This window comes from Pantherophis guttatus, chromosome 2, assembly GCF_059756535.1.
Source record: "Pantherophis guttatus breed Tessera chromosome 2, ASM5975653v1, whole genome shotgun sequence".
NCBI classification, from domain to species: domain Eukaryota; kingdom Metazoa; phylum Chordata; class Lepidosauria; order Squamata; family Colubridae; genus Pantherophis; species Pantherophis guttatus.
The window spans coordinates 288472187-288489378 of record NC_142064.1 but is presented as its reverse complement, the minus strand read 5'-3'; the positions used below and the strand labels follow the sequence as shown (position 1 = coordinate 288489378).

The 17192-nt window shown below is 41.1% G+C and overlaps 1 protein-coding gene and 1 long non-coding RNA gene across 2 annotated transcripts in view; both read left to right on the top strand.

Annotated features, from left to right (window-relative positions):
- LOC117662556 (uncharacterized) overlaps positions 1-17192 on the top strand; it is a 34492-nt gene that overhangs the window by 12035 nt on the left and 5265 nt on the right. The window contains 5 exon segments of the mRNA XM_087885384.1: positions 11201-11293; positions 15171-15359; positions 15362-15574; positions 16332-16446; positions 16563-16630. Of these exon segments, the coding sequence (XP_087741510.1) occupies positions 11201-11293; positions 15171-15359; positions 15362-15574; positions 16332-16446; positions 16563-16630 (678 nt within the window).
- On the top strand, positions 4409-8476 carry LOC117662551 (uncharacterized). The gene is made up of 3 exons (XR_015731855.1): positions 4409-4926; positions 6399-6528; positions 6845-8476. It is a non-coding gene; the product is annotated as an uncharacterized LOC117662551 (long non-coding RNA).

Genomic DNA, 17192 nt, shown 5'->3' with positions numbered 1-17192 from the left:
TTTCAGGAGGATCTTTCAGGAAGATCCAATTTAGGACACCTCCGTAATCAAAGATCCTCCCATTCCCAACAGCTGTCTTACCTTCTCTATGTCTTCTGCTCTTTAGAATACCTCCTGCTATTTTATTAATTATGCATGCTGAAATTCTGTCTCCCTCACAGGGAAGAATAGAATGAAGTTGACTCCTACTTAGGATGGAGCTATCCCAATATTAGCATTTACTAAACAGTCATCCTATTAGTAATTCTTTGTCATGGATTTCTTCGAGGCTCCTCAATGATAACCAACAGAATCACATTGGCACCTTACAGTTTTTAAAAGGCCTTGTTTATAACCAGTAATAAGAAAAATAATGGCACCATGTTAAAAGATACCTACCATCTGGAACGAGCTCCCCCCAGAGATACGGAGGATCCCGGACCTGCGCACGTTTCGTTGTGCTCTCAAAACTTTTTTATTTCAGCAGGCTGGCCTGGCCTAACTCTCCTCTTTTAAATTTTTAATTCGTGATTTTATAAATTGGGTGTTTTAATCTGTGTTTCAGCCAAAATATTTAATAATTTTAAGGGATTTTTAATATTTGTATTATCTGTATTTTATCTTGGCTGCTCACCGCCCAGAGTCCTTCGGGAGTAGGGCGGTATAGAAATTTGATTAATAAATAAATAAATAAATAAACCAGACTTAAAATCCAAAGAGGATGGCCAGATCAAAGCACTTTTGGCCTCCAAACGATTTTCTAATACTCTGATTTGTGCCCGGAGTTTGGAGCCAAACAATTCAGCTTTGGAAAGGATGAGAAATGTTTTTGCTAGGCAATTTTCTCCACCTCCTTTTCTCCTGTTCAAATAATGGAAGTGTCTTCCTGAGGGCAAACAGGGGCTTCTCTGTGGGAGCCCCTGCTCTTTGGAATGAGCTGCCTCCAGAAATTTGTAAAATCTCTGATCTCCGTGTATTTCGCTGTGCCCTCAAAACCTTGTTGTTCCGCCAGGCTGGGCTATCAAGGTAAAGATTTTAATTGGGTTTTTAAAAATGGGATTTTAAATTTGGGGTTTTAAATTGAGCCTATCATTTAATAATTTTAATTATTTTTAAATTTTGTCTGTCTTTGTGCTTTTAATCAGGCTGTACACTGCCCTGAATCCTTCGGGAGAAGGGCGGTATAGAAATAAAATAAAATAAAATAAAATAAAATAAAATAAAATAAAATAAAATAAAATAAAATAAAATAAAATAAAATAAAATAAAATAAAATAAAATAAAATAAAATAAAATAAAATAAAATAAAATAAAATAAATGATGGACTGGCTACTAAAGCAAAGCACAGTTATGGCATACACTTGAAAGGAGACTGGGAAGCCCATAATTGTGGAGTCTGGCAAACAACAAAGAATGCTTATTCATAGAGAATATGCACATGTAACACTTACAGCAATTCTAGGTGGTTAGAGTACTGTTAGATAACAATAACAAAGAGTTAGACATCCTGCATAGCTCAGGTGAAAATGAGGAGTAGAGATGGCCTGCAGCAAATAAAATGTGTATTAGGTACCTCCTGGAGCATTCATTAGCCAAGGCTTAGGAATAGGGATGGCTAAAGACCAATAAAGATAAATTGTTAGATCACTACTAAAATTTTTATTAGGTATTTCTTATTATCCTGCCTTCTGCTTTAATGAAAATGTACAAAGCTTTCTTAATCCTTTGTTCTTAGTTCTTGGCCTTTTGGCCAGTATCCCTTTTCCTATTGTACCACTCCAATAAAAAGGCAATCAAAACCTGCACCTCGTGCCAGGCATCCTTCATTGGCCTCGGCCCCAGGCTCAGACCCGAATTGGGAACAACACAAGGTTGTGTTGTTATTGATTGCACCCCCACTTAAATCCCTGGCTACCTCCCAAAGCACTTTCATGAAGGTGTTGAGAATGGATAGGATTGTTCCTTCTGGGGACACCACATCATTTTACTTAAATGGTAAAATGAATCCCCTCCCTGTATTTTCGTCCGCAAATTCAGGTTGAATTGGAGTCAGTGATGGGTTTTCCAAAGTCCATCTACCAATTAAATTCTTTCCAAGTGCTGAAAGTCTTGCTGATGAATTGATGGATGGAGATGGAGATGGATGGATGCAGAAGAAAACAGGTTCCTTTCAGTGAAAGGCCCTGAAGTGTATATCTTTGCTTGGGATGCCTTGAACAATAGGACAGATGTTGAATATTCTGCAGTTATTATAGGTTTTAGCATTGATCTATGTGTCTATTGATGGCTGATTTGTTAGAGTGCCAACACATTATGTTTGAAAGCTTTGATTGACGGCATATTTCAAACTTTCAGAGACTCCTGGGTTGAAAATGTTTATCCAAATATTGTTCCTTAATAGTTCCAAGTCAAACTGGAGAACAAAGAAATAAGAATAATAGTTAACTAAATAAAGTAAATTCTATTCTTTCAAAACTGCTTTCTAAACACCTTCCATTTAATTTTTCAGTCATTGTCGTTAAATCCCTCCCACCCCCAGTGTGAGCTCCAAATGCAAACAAATCGGTGGATTCAGATTTTATGCCTGAAAATCAAAGTTCTTTCGCTTTCAAATCTTTTTCTGTTTACTCATGATCTAAATATTTTCCCTTGCCTTTAATTCCCCAAAGGTCTTACACTTCCTTGTCACATTTCCTGACGTGAATTCCCTCCTCAACACATGAATAAGAAATATATTTTTTTCCACTTCATGGTGTTTGAGGCTTATATTCCCTTTCCATTTTGTCCTTCCTTCATTTTGCAACTCCACTTTTTCTACAGTCTCAGATGAAATGCCATGTTTCCAGTGTTCATTTCTTCAAGGAGCCTCATGTGTGAGGCAAAATTTCTGGAACACCCAGCAGTTTGAGCTTTTTTTCCCTTCCATTTTGTAGCTGGTTTTCTTTTCTTCAGGATTGATTTCTTTGTCACAAGCTGCCTGGTGTTTCCAGTTATTCTCAGGCTCCCAGAACCAAGAATTTGAGAAAGATAGGTGTATATATTGAAATATAGAAATAAAAATAATCATAAATGATTTAGATCAATAGAAAGTTAAATGAGGGAGAGGATAAAAAAGAAATAGAAATCCAGAGAGCATCCAGAGGAATAAATGGAAAAGGGGAGGGGGGGAAAGAAAGATTATAAGGATAACTGTACAATTATGATAAAAGTGATAGAGTAAAATTGAAAAGAAAGTATATATTATTAGAATATTGGAGTTGCTTGGATACCAAACAAGGAAAATATTCTACAACAAAGGAGAAAGAGAGAGGAGGACAGGGTAAGAAGAGGAGAGGGAGATAGAGGAATGGAAGAAAGGGGAAAGGAGAGGTAGAAAGGACGGGACAGGAGTAGGAGAGAAGGTGACAAAGGGAGAAAAGAGTAGTGGGGGAAAGGAAGGGGAAGTAGGACAGAAGGAGAGGAGGAGGGAGAAAGTAGGAGAGGAGAGGAGAGGAGGGAGGGAAGGGAAAGGAAGAAGAAGGTTTGTTGTGAAAGGAGAGAAAAGAAAGGGTAGAAGAGCACCCCGAATGTAATTAAAATGCTTTATTTTTATGCTTTTATGCTTTAAGAAAAATATGTATACGTATGACAAATTATGTATAAGAGAATGTACATTTACATTATGTATATAAGAATTAAAAAAAAAAATTAAAAAAAATCAGTAGAAACCTCAATTTCCCCTATTGTTGCTTCCCTGCCTGTGTCCCATCTTGCTAAACTTCAGGCCAGAGTTTGCAAGAACCAGAAGACAAAAAGTTGCGTTTCCAAGAGAGGCTCCTGTTCCTCGACTTCTGACGACCCTGCCGTTTCTGAGAGGATTTGACCCTTTTTGAGGCCTCCTCCAATCTCTGCTGAGCCTTCAGGGTGACTGTTCTTGAGGGAGCGTGAGTAGCGTAGGAGGCTAATGCCTCCTACTAAGGCAGCATTTAACATCCAGCTGCCTGCAATTACTGCAAGTTCAATTCTCACCAGGCTCAAGGTCGACTCAGCCTTCCATCTTTTCTAAGGTGAGTAAAATGAGGACCCGGTTTGTGGGGGCAATAAGCTGACTTTGTATAAAATATACAAAAGTATGAAGGCTATTGCTTAACGCATTGTAAGCCGCCCTGAGTCTCCGGAAAAGGGTGGCATATAAAAATAAATAAAATTAAAAATTAAAATTAAAAATCCTCCAAAGAGATTTCTCTCCACCTTCACAGACGGTTCCTGGACGGGAAGGAGAAGAAGATGGAGAAATTGCTGCCTCTGGAGACCGCATAGCTTTTCTTCGGCAGCCGGGGAAGCATTGAAAGAGGCCTTTCCTCCTAGTCCCATGCCCATACATTCATCCCTGCACTCCCGCCCAAATCTGCTACACTTTCCCTTCAGGAGGGAACTGAGCATGCGCCCGGATTCCGCGGGAGCGAGGCACGTGTTTGTCGGAGCGCTGGTCGAAAAAGGCTGTGCTTCCTCTGTCCGCTGTGAGTGGGAGGCGGGGCCTTTGCGGGGAAGTCTCTGGGCGGATCCAGACGAGTCTCCCGAGTTCTGTGAGCGGCGGCTCTGCCCATGCAAAGGGGTCCCGCGCTGGAAAGCTGGGTGGAGACGGTCCAAGTCAACCTCCAGGCTTGGAGTCTGGGGCCCCATGTTCCCCTGCCTCCCATTCCCAGGAAGGAGCTAGGCGAGGGGGAAAGGAGAGAACTGGGGGTCACCCGAAGGGGAGCGGTGGTTCCCCCCCTCCCATTTCCTGGGGGTGCCTCTGCATGGGGGGGAGGGGAGAGGCAGGCTGGCCGGAACTCTTCCTGCTGGCTCTGGGTGCAAGGACAGAGCCCCCTGTTGGAGGACTGGAACTGGGGTCCTGCTTCCCAGCCTTTTCCCACGACCGCGAAGGGGCTCTGCCAGCAAACAAAGGAAACGTTGCAGGGACTCAGGTACAAGTTGGGCTGAGTTGCAGCATTCCGCACCGTGTGCCCAATGAGGCCGTTGTTTCTCAAACTTCTTTAAAGTCTGGGAGTTGACATCCCCACGTCTTAATGAGTCCATGTTTGAAAAAGTGTGGATTAAGCTAAGAAGTGGGAAACGTGTTTGTAGGAGGTGCATGAATCAGGAAATCATCTTTAGGCTGTAAATGGTTTATTCATTTCGGTGTTAGTCTTCTGTGTATTGGATGGTGGTTTGTTAATTCAGGCTTTTCACATTCCCAAAGGGATTTTGGGCCAGGTGATTAATGGGAGTCTGCTGACAAGTTTTACTATTAGTTCAAATGTTTTTTTTTTAATTTTTTTTAATTTATTTTTTTATTTTTATATGCTGCCCTTCTCCAGAGACTCAGTGTGGCTTACAATGCGTTAAGCAATAGCTTCATACTTTTGTATATTTTATACAAAGTCAGCTTATTGCCCCCACAAACCAGGTCCTCATTTTACCCACCTTAGAAAGGATGGAAGGCTGAGTCGACCCTGAGCCTGGTGAGAATTGAACTCGCAGTAATTGCAGGCAGCTGGATGTTAAATGCTGCCTTAGTAGGAGGCATTAGCCTCCTACGCCACTCAGGCTCCTATCAAATGTTGATATATTTCCTTATGAAATCGATTTATATAGCTCATATCTAGATTGCTATTTGTGACCTGAGACATTTAAAGAAGTTCTTAATTTCCTATACGGTCATAGAAATTATTAGAATAAATAACTAGGAAATAGAAATCCAAAACATGTTTTGAATGTATTTCGCCGCTATTTTGCGTTCTTGATAGAAGTTCATTGACGGTTCTCCACAATATCCTCCAGATGCAGAGAAGTCAACCTACCTAATAAGATTCCCCACATTCTTCCCTGATATTAGTCCTTTCATAATATTTTCTTGTTATTTTTTTTTTTCCTTTTGGGATGGATTCTCGGTTAGTCACTCTGTTTTTCTGGATCTTTTCTTTGGTTTTTCCGTTTTTGATATGTAAGTTGCAAATCTTTCATGTTTCCTTTGGAATACAAAGACAAAAACTAGGGTCAGATCCTCCCCAGTTCAACTTGCTTTAGGACAGTGAGTTAACCAGGACATCATCTTAAAGGTGCATTCATTTCACTCAGTATTATTCCATTTTAGGGAATTCTTTCCTTTTCCACACTTGGGCTCCTGACAAAACGTAAATTTCTCTTTTTTGGGAGAACCCATTTTTGAAACTTCCTCCTCTGTGGCTTCAGGTACTTAAAAATATACAAACTCAAAGACAGAGAGAGAGAGGGAGGGAGGGAGGGAGGGAGGGAGAGAGAGAGAGAGAGAGAGAGAGGAGAGAAGGAAACTGAGATTCTTTTCAGTGAATGTGTATCTTTGCTTGGGATGATTTAACCTGTTGAACAAATCTTGTAGGTCTCCTGAATTCTTCTTATCTATTTTTTTCTCATTCAGGAGGGTCTTGTATCCTTTGAGGAGGTGGTTGTGTATTTGTCCAAGGAGGAATGGTCTCAATTGGATGTTCACCAGAAAACACCACATAGTGAAGTCATGCTAGAAAATCATAGGAATGTAGACTCTCTGGGTAAGAATTTGGTACTCCCCAGTCAAGTATTTGGGAAGACATTCTGTAATTAGATATATCAGCTCTTTCTTTTTATTATTATAATTTTATTAAATAAATTTTATCAGACTAAAAACAATACAAATTTTGAAAAGGAAATAAAAAAGACAAAGAAAGGTGATAAATGAACAGAATTAAACAAGTATAATTAAACAAGAAAAGAAAAAATAAAGATAAAATAATCAAAAGTTATAATTTATTCTCTCTTTCTAAGGTTGCACAGTTGTTTTCTCCTTTACACAAGTTTGCTTACAAGTTTATTTTTTCTTCTTTTTAGCAAAGTGTGGCGAGTTGACCGTAGTGAGTTGCCCATGGCTGACCCATTTCAACATGTGAGGTGGATGTTACTGTTACAAGCAAGAGAAGAAGAGAAAAGTTTGCTTACATATTCGATAAGCTGAGTGAAGTTGATTCTTCCATTACATTTTGGCGCTGTGAGTAGTGTACAAAATGCAAGGCCAGAATTCGTACCAGATACAGAAAAGTAATGAAGAGGATCAATAGGCATTCCCTCTGGCCTTCAGCAACGAATGTGGAAGTGGCAAGATTTATGATCAGCATGAAGCGCCAAGCTGGAGAGACAGTGGAAGGGATATCCCAAGTTACTCATACCTGTCTGGCCAAAGTGAGCCTAGCGCTCTATGCTGCAGTACCTAGAACTTCAGCATTGCAAAAAACTATCCAGCAGACACGAAAAACAAATGCAGGCAGCACCTTTGGACCCACAGTGAGCCTGGATGACCTTGTATTACCCGATGAATACAAGATCTTTTTACCAATACTGGGTGTAGAAGCAATTTCGGAGGGATAGAGCAGGATCCTAATATTTGGCAGAAGTAGTTGGCTGTATATTCTGCAATCATCTGACACCTGGTACGTGGATGGCATTTTTGCAATTGCTCACAAACTGTTTGCTCAGGTTTATGTGATCCTAGCAAAGAAGTATGAGGACATGCCCCATGTTGTATGTATTTTTGGCCAAACAAACAGTGCACTACATACAAATTGCTGTTTGAGCTTGTGAAAATCCTAGTGGCTAACACCCAGCCGTGGACCATTCTCTGTGATTTTGAAATGGCTGCCATCAGGGAATACTTCCCAGAAGTGGCTCTAAAAGGCTGTTTGTTCCACCTCATTCAACATGAGGAAGCATTTGGTAACAACTGGAGCTGCCCATGAATTCAACACCGATGCAATTTGCTGTGAAAGCAAAAATGGTTTCTTCAGCTTTGGCATTAGTGCCTGTTTCGGACTTGGAAGAATATTTTGCTGCTCTAGAAAAATATTTGCCAGGAACCTGCAACCTCTACTGAACTCTGCTTCAAGGACAATTACATAGGTCATCCAGGCAGGAGAAGACAAGGAAGACGCGGCCATCTTTGTTTGCAACAGCCCTGTGGAATGTATGTTGACTGAACGCGAAGTGGAGAGGATTGCACGAACAATCTCTCTGAAGTTCTCAACGGCGACTATGTGCTCAATTGGGATTGTAGTGTCCAACTATTTGCAAGTTTATTGATGGTCTGCGGAAAGTCCAGAAAGACAGAGATGTGATTTATGAACAACTCCTTTCAGGACATGGTCCTCCACTGAAACTGAAGAAATATTGCATGGCAGATAAACACATTGCTAGGATTGTCAGCGAATATGGCAACCAAAACCCACAGTGTGTTGAACATACATTGAACAATGTGGGAAGCTTACCGAAATACTGAACATACTTTTCCAGTTGGGTAGTTTATCTAGGACTGTGTGTTCAGAACATTAAAGACTGAGACTTGTATGTAACAATTGATGTGCCAACAGTGATGCAATATACCTTTCTTTTTGGGAAGCAGGTATATAATTTGGGTTTCTGTGTAGGCATACATCCTATAATCAGCCCAAATAAAAAGCTACACGTACAGTTCTCAGTTGTTAAACAGTTCATTCAAAGTGAGTAATGTTTTTGGTTTAGGAAAGCTACTGATCGAAAGGATCTTTGATTGTGATGCCACTGCTGTAGCAGTGTTGTAGCAGTGGTTCCAACCATCTAGTACCGTGATGAAATGGTGCGTGATGAAATGGTGCTTCATATGGTGCTTCCGGACTTTTCGTCGGGCCCTGAAAACACATCTATTCCATCTAGCCGGGCTGGCTTGACCCCATCCTTGCAGTTTTAAATTTATAATTGGTTTTAATTGGGTTATTTTAAATTGATGGCCAAAATTATTTAATGTTTCTTAAATTGTTTTTAAATTTTATATGTTGTGTTTTTACCATGGCTGTTCACCGCCCTGAGTCCTGTTGGAGAAGGGCGGTATACAAATAAAATAAAATAAAATAAAATAAAATAAAATAATAAAATAAAATAAAATAAAATAAAATAAAATAAAATAATAAAATAAAATAAAATAAAATAAAATAAAATAAAATAATAAAAAAATAAAATAAAATAATAAAATAAAATAAAATAAAATAAAATAATAAATAAATAAATATTATGCATCTAAAATGCAGCTATTCACTGTTGCCTGCAACCATGTATGTTATAAATTCTGTCACATTATTGCAGCATATACAGAGTTAAGCCAACCTGATCAAATGCAACTCCATTGTTCAATGCAGATATATGCATAGATCATAGAAAGTATTTCATTTTGTGGGGAGCTGTGAATTTATCAATTCAGCATGACAGCATATCTATTGTGGCAAGATTTTCTCCATGTCGTAATTTGCGTGCCCATTCCAAGTTTTCAAGTGTGTGGAAACAGTTGGCCAAACTAACATAATGCCCATCTTGGATGATGGTCCAACGCACATTATCTACCTGTGTACTAAATTAGTACACATTACTATAGTCACTAGGGCAGAAAATTTATAACATTTTGCTATGGTAAATTCATTTCAGACTCAGAATAGAGCTGGAAGGGACTTTGGAAGTCTTGCCCCCTGCTCAAGCAGGAGATCCTATACCATTTCAGACAAGTGACTATCCAGTTTCTTCTTAAAAACCTCCAGTGGTGACAACTTCTGAAGGCAAGCTGTCCCACTGGTTAATTGTCCTCACTGTTAGGAAATTTCTCCTTAATTCCAGGTTGCTTGATTAGTTTCCATTGTTTCTTCTCTTGCCTTCTGGTGCTTTGGAAAATAAATTGACCCCCTTCTCTTTGTGGCAGCTTCTCAAATACTGGAACACTGCTATCATGTCACCCCTAGTCTTTCTTTTTTCTAGACGAGCCAAACCAATATCCTACAGCCTTTCTTCGTGTTTTAGCTTTCAGGCCTTTAATCATCTTAGTTGCTCTTCTTTGCACTTTTTCCAAAGTCTGAACATCTTTTTTCTAATGGGATGACCAAAACTGGATGCAATATTCTAGGTGTGGTCTTATTAAGGCTTTATAAAGCGGTATTAATATTTCACAGGGCATAGAATTCCTCAAAGCAGCTCCAGTAATAGAGGGTTATGCATAGGGAGGTGAGAGGAAAGCTGCTTGAGAAATGCCTATGGAGATTCTCATATTTATGGTTCTATAATACAACAAACTTCGCTGGAGTTTGTTGTACAGAAAGAGAAAGCTGGCAATGAGGGAAAAATGCAATTTGTGGAGCTCCAAGAATGGCTAAGAGACAGCTTAGAGAACCGCCAGATGAGACCTCCCAGTCTGAAAATTCAGGGAAGAGCCCTTCATGCAGCCAGCCATGGTGCAGAATCCCCCAAAGCAGCTCCAGTAGTAGAGGATTATGATTGAGGAGGGGAGAGTACAGCCCCCTGACAAATGCCTATGGAGATTCTCCTACATCCAGGTCATGGTTGTCCCAAAGGTACTTTTCCAAAAGGCAACTGGACTTCGTGTTTTCTTGAAAACCTTTCGCTTCTCATCCAAGAAGCATCTTCAGATCTGAAGTTGCTCCTTGGATAAGAAGCGAAACATCTTCAAGAAAATAGAAATTCCAGTTGCCTTTTGGAAAAGTACCTTTGGAAGCCCTTGACAAATCTACAGAGGAGCAAAATGGGTTTTCATATATACACATAGAGAAAGAAGATAGAAATAGATATATCCAATAAGCTAGTTGCTAACCTATAGTAATAGGAAGAGAGTAAAATAAGCAAGGTGAGGTTAGCATTAACTTTACAAGTAAGGAGTGGGAGTTTTAAGGGTGTCTAATAAAATTTTTGTGGGAAAAACAAATGCTGTCTTTGTATCTGTTTACTATACCATAATGAGAAAAGCCATAACAACTATTTATTGGCAAACATTTGGGGAAAGCATTTGGGTGGGGGATAAACTTCTGAGTTTCTGAGGCTCCTGCTGGATTGAAGCTGTTTATTCAACTAGTAACCCTGAATGAATCTGTCAAAATGGGGAAAAGGCACTAATTTGAGTTTTCTGCCAGTTGTTGTCCAATTTTGTGTTAGAGAAATGGAAATCAGACTGGGAGCCATACAAAATTGGAAAACAATTGTACTTTCTTTTTATTCATGATTTAGAGCAGGAGTGTCAAACTGAAGGCCCGCGGGCTTAGATCTGGCCCTCAGGGGCAGCCTGGAAATATCAAAGAACTGGCCCACCGTGTCTCTGCCAACCAAAACAGACCATGGGGGTGGGTGGGCCTTGCATGCCCCCCCCCATGGTTCCTTTTTGGCCGGCAGAATGCTGTAAGAGGCATCTGTCCTGTCTCCCCACCCCCACCCCGGCCCTTCGAAGAAATCCAGTTTGATATCGCTGATCTAGAGATATCCCAAGTACCTTAAATTCTAAAAAGGTCTTATGTTTCCTATTCGTGTTTCCTGAGGGTGTTTGGTATTCAACCCCTAAATAAAACATGTTTCTTCTTTTTTGCCCCTCATTATATTTTAATTTTATATTCCCTTTTCCATAATCTGTTTCCATCATTTTGTAGTTCCCCCTTTTTTCCAGTAATAGATGAGACGCCATTTCCCTCCTCTGTCCTCCAAGGAGCCAAGTGAGGTAAAATTTCTGAAACATCTACCAGTTTAACGTTTTCCCCATTTTGGGACTGGTTTTCTTTTTCTTCAGCATTATTTCTTTTCTCACAAGTCACTTGGTCTTTCCGATTATTTTTGGCTTCACCCAGAGCCAAAAATTTGACAAGTACAGGTCAGTGGTGGGTTGCTACCAGTTCGCCCAGGATCGGGCGAATCGGTAGCAATGGGATTTGGAACCCACTACTGGTACAGGTGTATATACAGAACTAGAGAACAAAAACACGATAGAAGTTCCATTTTCCTGATTGTGGCTTCCCTACCCCAGCCTCATCTTCCTCCCCTTCAGGCTGGAGTTCGCAACAACCACATGATACGAAATATATTAACCAAAGAGCCTCCTGGTCCTCGTCTTCCGCCCATCTGGCCATTTCTGACAGGATTTGGCTCCTTTTGAGGAGTCCTCCAATCGCTACCAAGCCTTCAGGGTGGCTATTCTTGAGGGAAGCGAGTTCAAATCCTCCAGAGAGATTTTTCTTCATCTCCACAGACGCTTCCATCGCTGGAGACTCACATGGAGTCTTCCCTACTACTCCAATGAACCATCATCCCTCTCTTCCTTCCCCCACCGCCCTCAGATAGGCTCCCCTTTCCCGCCCTTTCAGGGAATGCTGGCACTTTGCAAATAGTCCAGCAGGGGGCGGTCTCAGCATCTGGAGGGAACTGAGCATGCGCTGCTCTGTTCCAGTAAGTATGTGTAAGTTGTTGCCGAGAGCGTTCGTGGGAAGAGGCTGGAGGCGTGCCGGCCCCACCCACTCACACCCCCCCCCCGGCTGTGAGTGGTAGGCGGAGCCTTTGCCGGAGCCACAGAGGCTGGATCCCGATGTGACTCCCGAGTTCCGTGAGTGGCGGATCTACCCGTGCAAAGGGGTCCCGCGGTGGAGGGCTGCTTGAAGAGGGGCCAAGTCTTCCTCCGGGGTCGGAGTCCGGGATCCCATGTTCCCCTGCTGCCCTTTTCTTTGCAGGAGCCAGGCAGGGGTGGGGTGGGTAAGGAGAGAAATGGGGATCGCCAGAAGAGAGGGTCTGTTCTCCCCCCCATTTCCTTTGTAGCCTATGCGTGGGGGGAGGGGCCAGATGTTGTCCTGATGGCTCTGGGTGCAAAGACGGATGTGCGAGGACTGGAACTGGGGTGTTGCTTCCCAGCCTTTCCCCACGATGGCAAAAGGGCTCTTTCCGCAGAAAAGAAGAGAGACCTTGCAGAGAGGGAGGTGCAGCATTCGCACTGTGTGCCCAAGACGATTGATAGAATAGAAAATTAGAATAGAATAGAGTAGGGTAGGGTAGGGTAGGGTAGGGTAGGGTAGGGTAGGGTAGGGTAGAATTGAATTTGAATTGAATTGAATTGAATTGAATCGAATTCTTTATTGGCCAACTGTGATTGGACGCACAAGAAATTTGTCTTGGTGCATACGCTCTCGGTGTACATAAAAGAAAAGCTACATTCGTCAAGAATCATAAGGTACAACACTTTATGATAGTCATAAGGAACAAATAAGCAATCAAATCATAGTAGGAAACGGTCAATATAAATCGTAAGGATACCAGCAACAAGGTTACAGTCATAAGTGGGAGGAGATGGGTGATGGGAACGATGAGAAGATTAATAGTAATGCAGACTTAGTAACTAGTTTGACAATGTTGAGGGAATTATTTGTTGAGCAGGGTGATGGCGTTCGGGGAAAAACTGTTCTTGTGTCTGGTTGTTCTGGTGTGCAGTGCTCTATTGTATAGATGTTTCTCAAACTTCTGGGAGTTGACCGGGGTGCTCCTCTTGGAAGGAAAATCCATCTGGTTCAGTTCCAAGCTGGGAGAAAGACCCTAGAAACTACATGGAGGCTGATTGGAAAGATGGTTTATTGAACAGAACCACAAAGACAGTGTGCAGTTCTGGGCCAGCTGAACAGTTGGATGAGTGGATGGATCTTTTATAGGTTTCTATGCCTTTGGAGTTTGCACTGTTCGGGGGTTGTGGTGCAATGTTCCTTGTGTTCTGAAAGGGTGGTGGGCAATTCCTATTGTGGCTTTCCTCCTGTGTTGGGGTCTTGGGTGAGGGGCCGCTTTCTAACCCTACCACTCTGCCTTTGTTTGCTGTCAGACTTTGCTGCAAGGGATTTCAAAATATCCTGTTTTGAATGGATTACCAAATCTGCATTTCTAAAAGCTGGCCGCCTCAGTTTCTGCTTGGGGGCAGGGAGACTGGTGGTGGTTTCTGCCTCTCTTAAGATTTTTTTCCCTTTTCTCCTTTAGGGAAATATAATATTCCGCCTTTTTTAATATTTTCCACAATATGTCATTCTTCTAGGGTGGGGGGTGGGGCTTCCTACAAGAGCGTGTTTCTACATTTCTCCTTTAGGGGAAACATTCTCTTCCTCCTCTTTAATATTCCCTGTTTGTGACCTTTGATCTTTATTATTTAATGGATTGTTCTAAACTCTAAATGTCTCAATGTGAAGCACAAGAAATGTGTGTAAGAATTCTGTATTCTGTTCCAGTTTCTTAGGCTCTTTAAGTTTTGGCATCTTGCATGAACCCCAAGTGCAGGGTAAATTCATTTCATTTCATTTTTTTATTTTATTTGATTTGTATACCGCCCTACTCCCGAAGGACTCAGGGCGGTGAACAGCCAAACAATAAAATACATGGATACAAAAAATTTAAAAAACCAATAAAATCGAATTAAACCATTTTGGCCCAGACAAATTAAAACACCCCAATAATTTAAAAACAGATTAAAATTTACATATTAAAAAGAGGGAAAAGATTAGGCCAAGCCCGCCTGGTGGAATAAAAAGGTCTTCACAGCGCGGCAGAAGGTGCGCAGATCTGGGATCCTCCGTATCTCCGGGGGGAGCTCATTCCAGACAGTAGGTGCCCCCACAGAAAAGGCTCCCCCTCTAGGGAGAGGTTGACTCAGCCTTCCATCCTTTCTAAGGTAGGTAAAATGAGGACCCAGTTGTGGGGGCAATAAGCTGACTTTGTATAAAATATACAAAAGTATGAAGGCTATTGCTTAACGCATTGTAAGCCGCCCTGAGTCTCCGGAGAAGGGCGGCATATAAATCAAATATATATATATATGTATATATCTTAATTTTTTTTAAAAAAGCCATTTTCCATTTGGAGAAAAAAGAAATAGAAATTCCGCCAAAAATGAAATTGGTTTGATATAACAAGTTCTTGATGGAAACTAAGACCATTTTTTGCACCACACAATGGACAGACAGACATATAAATACCCAGAACATCCATTTGTGCAATGCCAAACTTCTACCAGCTTGGGAAAAGACTCCATTCCATGAATGTTGTTCAGTATTTAAGTCCATGACCTTCTCATTCTTTGAATTTATTTTATTTTCCATCTCGGATGCAGAAACTAGAATCATCTCTAAAAACTTCCTAACAGCAAAAAGTTAACTCTTAAGTTTAAGTTTAAGTTTATTAGATTTCTATACCGCCCTTCTCCCGGAGGACTCAGGGCGATGTAGAAGAGTCTTCTCTTGGGCGAAGAGGCCTGGATAGTCTTTGTGGTCAGCTCTGCAACAACAGGAAAAGTCTTATGAATTGAAAGGTGTCCACAAGATTCCTCAGACCTATTTGGAATTTCCTTACAGGATAGACAAAGGACGCAGAAGCAAGTCCCTCGGCTGTTCAGCCTGCCAGCTGTGGGAAGATCTGGGCAAGAACTGGGCAGAAGATCCTGGAGAAGGAAACCATTACCACTTCAGAGATTCAGCCCTGCAACTTCAGAAACATCCAATACCAGGAGGCTGAAGGTCCTTGAGGACCTTGCAGCCGACTCTACAATGTTTATATTAAAGTCAATGGCTGAGATTAGAAAAGCATACTAAAACCCAAATGTTGGATCTGGTGGTTCTGGAGCAGCTCCAGGCCCTTCTGCCCCTGCCGATGAAGAGCTGGGTGCGGGAGTGTGGAGCAGAGACCAGCTCCCAAGCGGTGGCCCTGGTGGAAGGCTTCCTCCTGAGTCAGGCAGAGGAACAGAAGGAGCAAGTCGAATTGCAGGTGAGAGACCTTCATCTTGGAAGTTCAGAAGGGAATAAAGAATGTTCAAATTCTTTACCCTTCCCTTCTATAATTCTTCATAACGTGAATATGTTCTATTAGTTCTTGCAGGACATTGTTCCATTATGTATTCTAGAATATACAGATAGTCCTATTAGAGTTCATTTAGTGACTGTTCATAGTTACGGCACTGAAAAAAGTGACTTTCAACCATTTTTCACATTTACAACGGTTGAAGCATCCCACATGATCGAAATTCAGATACTTGGGATGTGATTCATATTTATGACACTTTCAGTATCCTGGGATCATCTGAACAGATTTAGTGAACTTCTGACAAGCAAAGTCAATGGGGAAACCGTGTGACTAACTTAACAATTGCAATGATTCACTTAACAACTGTCGGTAGAAAGGTCGTAAAATGGGGCAAAGCTCACTTAACAAATACCTCTCTTAACATAAATTTTAGGGCTAATTGACTAACTTAACAATTGCAATGATTCACTTAACAACTGTCGGTAGAAAGGTCGTAAAATGGGGCAAAGCTCACTTAACAAATACCTCTCTTAACATAAATTTTAGGGCTAATTGTGGTTGTAAGTCAATGACTGACTGTGGAGTAAAGATAACTTTTTTCTTACATTCTATACTCAATGATAGATATCGGGGCATTGAAGTTGTTTTTTGAGAACAAGAATCCACCTCATGTAGTGTGATGTCTTATTTATTTTTCTTTTCTCCTGCCTCATATTTCAAGTCTTTCACTCTGCAGACCAGAGATCCTATGAGAAGGAGGAATGCATCAAATCCCCCTCGGGAGCTGTTTTCCAGGAGGATCTATCAGGAATCCACAAGTCAGGACATCTCATATGGTAGAGGTCCCAGCTGTCTTACCTTTTGTATCTCTTGTCTTCTATTCTATATCTTGTATTGTATATCTATTGTATATCTATTAATTATCAATTTCAAAATTCTGTCTCCCTCACAGGGAAGAATACAATGAATTTGACTCCTTTTTATGGTGGTGCTGAAAGACTGGCTGAAGCGCCAACTCAAGTAAGAGAGGGATAATAAAACAACATTCACAATGTTAACGTTTGCTGAATAACTGTAGCAGTAGCACTTAGATTTATATACAGCTTCGGTGCTTTATAGTCCTCTCTAAGTGGTTTACAGGTTCGGAATATTGCGTCCCCATTTTACCGACCTCGGAAGGATGGAAGTCTGAGTTAACTTTGAGCCGGTGAGATTCGAACTGCCACATTGCTGGCAGCCGGCAGTCAGCAGAAGTAGCCTGCAGTACTACATTCTAACCACTGCTCCACCGTTGTTCTTTTTAATAGAATGGTGATCCTGTTAATAATTCTCTGACATTGAATTGTGGAAGACTACTCAATATGTAAAAGAATCTCAGTGGACCTTACAGTTTTGAAAAGGCCTTGTGTATAACCAGTGATAAGAAAAATAATGGCACCAGGTTAAAAGACAAAGCAGACCGTTAAAATCGAAAGAGGGTGGCCAGATGAAAGCCCTTCAGCCTTTAAAAGAATTTGTAATCCTCTGATTTGTGCCAATTTGGGGCCAAACAATCCCACTTTGGAAAGGATGAAAAATGCTC